The sequence below is a fragment of the Lolium perenne genome, chromosome 2, assembly GCF_019359855.2.
Source record: "Lolium perenne isolate Kyuss_39 chromosome 2, Kyuss_2.0, whole genome shotgun sequence".
In the NCBI taxonomy this organism is placed as follows: domain Eukaryota; kingdom Viridiplantae; phylum Streptophyta; class Magnoliopsida; order Poales; family Poaceae; genus Lolium; species Lolium perenne.
In genome coordinates, this window is record NC_067245.2 from 317,317,470 (window position 1) to 317,323,536 (window position 6,067).

The 6,067-nt window shown below is 50.0% G+C and overlaps 1 protein-coding gene across 1 annotated transcript; it reads left to right on the forward strand.

The window, feature by feature from the left end:
* The first annotated feature begins 4,438 nt into the window (after window positions 1–4,438).
* LOC127336723 (uncharacterized) lies at window positions 4,439–5,379 on the forward strand. Its single transcript, XM_051363561.2, has one exon. It carries the CDS (start codon window positions 4,444–4,446, stop codon window positions 5,056–5,058), a length of 615 nt encoding a protein of 204 aa, XP_051219521.1. The 5' UTR covers window positions 4,439–4,443; the 3' UTR covers window positions 5,059–5,379.
* Window positions 5,380–6,067: the final 688 nt, after the last annotated feature.

The following is a 6,067-nucleotide window of genomic DNA, read 5'->3' on the forward strand; positions in this document are numbered from 1 at the left end:
CGCCACCATGAGGACGTCGAGGCAGGGCCATCAAAGAAGAAGAAGTTTAATTTTTATATGTAATTTATTTATATTTTTCGAAGGTTTGATATGTAAATATTAGCAGCAATATTAGTACAAACTTATTACCTACACATTTCTTCTATCTACTAAACTAAAAAATAGTATTTTAAAGTTTGGGGCGGTGTTTGAGGACGCTTCTGGAAAGTGACATCCCCAAGCACGACACGAACGAAACACATCCCTAAACGATAAATCCAGCGCCTTTCGGATAACACTTTAGGAACACGGCTGGAGATACTCTAACCTCGTCAGGGTCGTGATGCATGCCAGGCTTCCTTTACACTAACCTCATCGGACGCCAGGTTAGAGTCACGTGTGGTTAGTTTTTTTTTTTATTTTTTTATGTTTTTTAAATCTTATTATTTCAAAAAACAATTTATAGAAAAAAGAATATTTTCTAAAATGTAAAAAATTTATAAAGGTGAAAATTTATAAATTACCAATATTTTAAAAAATTCAACATTCCGAAATTCGAATTTTTAAAAAGTGAATATTTAATTTGAATAGTTCGAAAAATGGGCTTTTTCAAAATTTGAACAATTTTAAATCTGCAAGTTTTTGAAGCTGAACATTTTTTTAAATATGCACATTTTTAAATCTTGAATTTTTTCTAAATCTTACAAGAAAAGGAAATAGAAAAAAAGAAACAGGATTTAAAAAAAAAACCGAAAGAAAAACGCTGTCGGCCTATAGGAATGGGCTATGCATGCCACTGTTGGTGTCGCGCGCCAAATGGGCTGAATAGGATTTGCGTGCCGACTGCCGAAGCAGCTACCCGTTCCCGTTCCAAAATGTGGCCCGCGTTTCCGCCCGGGCCCTAAAGATCCACGCAAGGTCTGTTACGGCGGACGGGTGGCCCGGCCCACGTTCTAGATGTATATTTCCTGCATCGCCAATCATCGCCGCCCAGAAGCTCACTCGCGCCGGCGACGCAACCAGCAACGACCGGCCGACGGCATCGATCATTCGCCGATCATGCGAGATCGCGGCTGCCGATTCGGTGCACGCAAGTGCGTCTCCACCGGGAGATCGGTGCTGCAATTCGACGTTCGCGCGCGAGCCATTGCCCGAATCATTGCTTCACTTCCATGGACGGATGCGCGCGCGCGGTCACCCTGCCCTGACATGTACGCGCTCGTACCTCTCCAACTGACCAACGACCAGTATCCCAACAACTAGATTCCCGCGATCGCGCACACCGGCCGCGTGACCGCCCCAGGTGCGCGCAGGCACCAATCACAGGGGATACGACGTTGCGTGCTTAGACTTCATCGTTCAAACCTCTCTCTCTCTCTCTGTCATGGCTGTTATCCAGCCGAGCAGCAATGGCAGCACGCAATGGCGCAACGAAAACGAGGAAGAAGAAGGGGAGGAGCCAGCTCGGACTGGCCAGCGGAGGATTTGCAAGTCCGGACTGAAACTGACAAGTTCAAGATGCCACGCAACATTCCGTGGAAGAAGGGCCTTACGGGGAGTATGACCTTTCTTGATCTGAATTTGCTGCGCTTAAAACGGGATCCCAGCTTCGTCTCCAGCTGTGCGGCACTTTCTCCAGCTAGCTAGGCAGTGCCGTGCGGCAAGAACGTATAGATCATTTGTTAGAGCATCTCCACCCTCCAAATAGGCGTCGGTAGGGGCGCCGGCACTGCATCCTCTATTTGGGGAGCTGTTCCCACACCGGCGCCCCAAATAGGCGGCCCTGATAGAATTTTTTTTACACAAACTACATATTATGCTTAGAGTTTTATTTTTAATGTCATTCAAGATCGAGGAAATGATTAATATTTTCGGGCAATTTCGAGTAAAACATTATTCACTCCTCGACCTCGGATGGCATTTGAAACCTGCTTATCTCTAGCCTACTACCTACTGGCCACCCGGCTCTGTGGAGGTGGACGATCGACCGGAGCTCTCTCCCATGCTCCTCCGTCGTTGATCCTCCGCTGCTCTCTCCGCCACGAACGTCAAGTAGGCGGCTCTATTCGCGGCCACCGCCTCCTGACGCAGCTGCTGCTCCAGCTCCTCCCGCCGCCGACGGTGATCTCCAACTCCTGCCTCTGTAGCCGGAGCTGCATCTCCTCCAAACGACGCGCATCGTGGACTTCATCCTGATGTTGCGTCTCCTCCCGCTGCAACCGCCGTAGCGCAAGCTCCTCCCACCCATTCTGCCGTCGCACCTCCATCCGGCGCTGGCTCAGCGCCTCCCGCCGCCGCCGCGCCTCCTGGAACTCTAGCCGCTCCGCCTCCTCGAGCGTCGGCCGGTTCGATCTCCTCCTCCTGATGCCGCCGCTCCGCCTCCTGGCGATGCCACTCCGCCTCCCACCGAGCCTCCCCGCGCTCCCGCCGCTCCGCCTCTTGGCGCTGCCGCTCGCCCGTGTCGTAGGCATCTACGGTCGCCGCTACCGCCGCCTCCTCACATGCCTCGTACTCTGCGAGCTGCAGGTCCGCCTCCAACACTTCTACGGCCGCCTCTAGCGCCGCCTCGTCCCACGAATCCCACATTGTGCTTTTTTCTAGGGTTTTTGCAGCAATGGCGGGGGAGGAGGGATAATATAGACCGCCGGCGAGGCGGGAAACATCCCGCGCGGTGTCGTGGCGGGAGACTTTCCCGCGCGGCACCGTGGCGGGAGAGTTTCCGGCCATGCGTGGTGGCGGCAAAATATCCCGCACGGCGCCCTGGCGTCACTGACAGGCGGCTCCCACGCCCAAAAATTTCATCCTCGCAAGGTGCCGACGTGACCGACTCGCGCCCTTGACGAAGGGGCCGGCACGGGGTTGCCGGTGATTCTATTGGGCTCGAAAATTGGCCGGCGCCGTTTGAGGGGCGCCGGTGGAGATGCTCTTATGTGTATCATATCCACCTTGCAGGTTTGTACAAATTTGAGATAATCCCTCACTACTGAATCCGTACGTTTGTAATTCCTGTTCCAGAATCACAGCAGCAGCTTTGTCCAGGTGGCACGGTAAAGGGTTTGTTGTCCTACCTGAATGATCGATATTGCTCCGCGCGCTGGCATGCGTTGTGCATATCAAGTTGTCAACGGTCTAAGGCCTCGACAACAAAAATGTAGGTTGTGTGCATCACATGATGCACATACCGCTGAGTTCTCTCCCTTCCGATATCCAGAAAAATGTCAGTGCCAAAGTAGGTTTTCCTAAATAAATTATGGAGGTGTCATTAGATAGTTGATTGAAAATTCGAATAAATTTATTTACCGAATCTTTATACAAAGCTTAGAATTCTTCCCTTCTCTTAGACCATAAAACACAATCATGCTCCGCCTCGTCGCCACTCTTTCTTTTTTCTGTTTCTTTGTGCCCTACATGTACCCCTCGTTTTTTGTGACATTGCCACCACCTAACCAGCTTGCTGATTTATTCTCCTGTTATTTTACCCGTCCGAGCTCGATAATGCTATCGTACCGTCCCATTATTACCGCGTGTGCTCTCAATATCCCTTGCACCCTTCCTTCTAGCGCCCTAAAGGCATCGGTGTCTTCTCCATTTCCCTATCCCGACCCTAACGTATATGATCATGCCTCATCCCTAGTCATCCCTCTAGACCCGTAGGAACAGGTTTTCTTCTCAACTGACGATGTGCCATCCTCACCTCCAGATCGTCAACATGAACCTCTAAAACCCTAGCCCTGCCTCCATTGGTGGTGATCGTTTGTTACCTTCCGCCGTGTCTGTGTCGGAGCTGCCACTCTGCGTTCCACACCATCACTGCCTCCGTCTCATTTCGCCAGTGAATGGAGCATAAATAACCAAAGAAAATGGGAATCACACAATCAAAATTGTAGTTATATTTTCATTTTGTACACTTACCTCTAAACTAACAAATTGTGAGAAATTTGTGTGTATTGGCAATTCGGTGGTTAACCACAAGGCAGCTTATCGGTTTGTACCAGTGGCGGACGCAGCAGGGTGGCCTAAATTTTCAGAAAATGCTTTTATATTTTGTCATTTGGGAAAAGATTATCAGTATCACACATGGGAGTGCAAAAATAGAAATGGGGGTGTCTGTCCACACCCAAAAGTTATTCTGTGCGTTCTTGGTTTGTACTCGTACATTCTTAAAAAATATTCATACTATACAGTTCTTGGTGTCAAATTACAAGCAAGTCATTTCTCTGTTGCATGAGAAATAGCAAAATTGCAATTTCGACGAAGTTGTACGAGTACATTTTTTAGGTGAAGGAAAAAAAACTTCTGTTGCGGCAAAGATGTGCTAATCCAGCTAGGCATTGGGCTAACTGACACGGGCGATGGCATTGGAGCACAAGCGAGACACATTTGGCCACACGACACACACGAGACTCGTGTGTATAAACCCACGGGAGTCGCGCAGGCGAGCTCACCGCCTTCACCTCCATCGCCATGGCTCCACTGTTCCACGTGGAGGCCCTGCTCCCGAGCTCCATCTCTCCCAAGATCGACAGTATCCTGCACTCCCACATCTACCCGCAGGTCGGCCACGTCTTCCGCGCCGTCGCCAAGTTCAAAGCCTTACTCGTCGACGTGATACTCAACAAGAAGAAGAGGACGGCGGCAGCGGGGCGATCAGCCGCTGCCGGCGGGTACGGCCGCTCGACGAAGAGGAGCGGCGGCAAGAAGCGGGCGAGCAAGATCGCCGGCTTGGTGAAGATGCAGTTCACGGCCAGCTCCTCCCCGGCCGGAGCGAGGCGTCAGCTGGACTACGCGACGAGCCGCGAGTACTCGGCTCCGTGGAGCGCGGCGGCGACTGAGGTTGAGGAGGCGGTGCAGGTCTGCGACGACGCGACGGAGTGCGGGTACCTGTGCTGGCTGGAGGAGGAGGAGAGGCCTGCCGGAGAGGAGGGTGCCGTGCAAGACGACGGCGACGACGGCGATGTGGCGGTGAACGAGATCGACAGGCTGGCGGAGAAGTTCATCGCGAGGTTCCACGCCAAGTTCCTGCTGGAGAAGCAGGAGTCGTACCGGAGGTACCAGGAGATGATCGCAAGGAGCATCTGATCGATCAGGTGATCAGCGCCATTAATTCGAGGCTAAGCTCTGAGCCTCATCTGGAGTACGTGATCAGTATACCAGGAACAGTGAGTGAGCGATTCATGCATGGCGCGCCGCGGCCGGCGTGCCTCGGAATTGGGGTCGTTTCCGGAAGTTTGTGTGTGTGTGTTTTGTTGGTGGGATGGTTTTATGTACGAGTTGGGGGTTACGGCGGTTTGAAATTTGAATTTGGGGAGCCAAAAGGGGACTGCTGTAAATTCATTCATTTTCAATGGACCGTATATATGGTTGTCAAATAAACAGTGGAAGCTCGAGCTGCCATGGTAATATGCGTTCTGCAAGAGGGTTTGTGTGATATATAAATTCTCGAACCATTAACTAGCATGTGCCATTGGAGGAGAAAATCCTATATTTCCATGTCTACTTTCTCGACATGTTGGAGCATGTTCCACGAGTGGCGCCAAAATGCTATCCCGCCTAAAAAATTATTAATGAAAGTATATTATCTTGCTATTAAGTTTACATCTTTTATGACCCCCTTTGGAACCAAACATGGATCTTTCCCTTCATTTGGCTCTCACGCTTTTTTGTTTTGTTCTGGTTTTGCTATAGCTATTTCCGGTTCTTCTTTTTTGTTAAGCAACGAGTCTATCATTTATCTTCTCTTTTCTGTTTATATTTCAATATACCAAAACCCATATAAGACTAAGAGTAAGATGACTCCTCTTCCGAAATATTTGTTTTCTTCTTCAAAACCACTTTTTTTTTTGTAAATAGGGTCTCCGCAGAGCCAACTATGTTAGGATGCCATCATGGATCCAAAGCGAGTGCTGGGAGAGATATACGTTGTTTCTGAAGCTTGGGTGCTTGAGGAGGGATGTTCTTTTTAGGGAGGACGCGCTATATTCGTATGAATAAGGTGGAGAGAGGGAATGTGCCATTATATACATGCTTGCGTTGTTGATGATGATGAGTGTGATTGGTGGTGGTGAAAGACGATTACGAGCCTGACCAA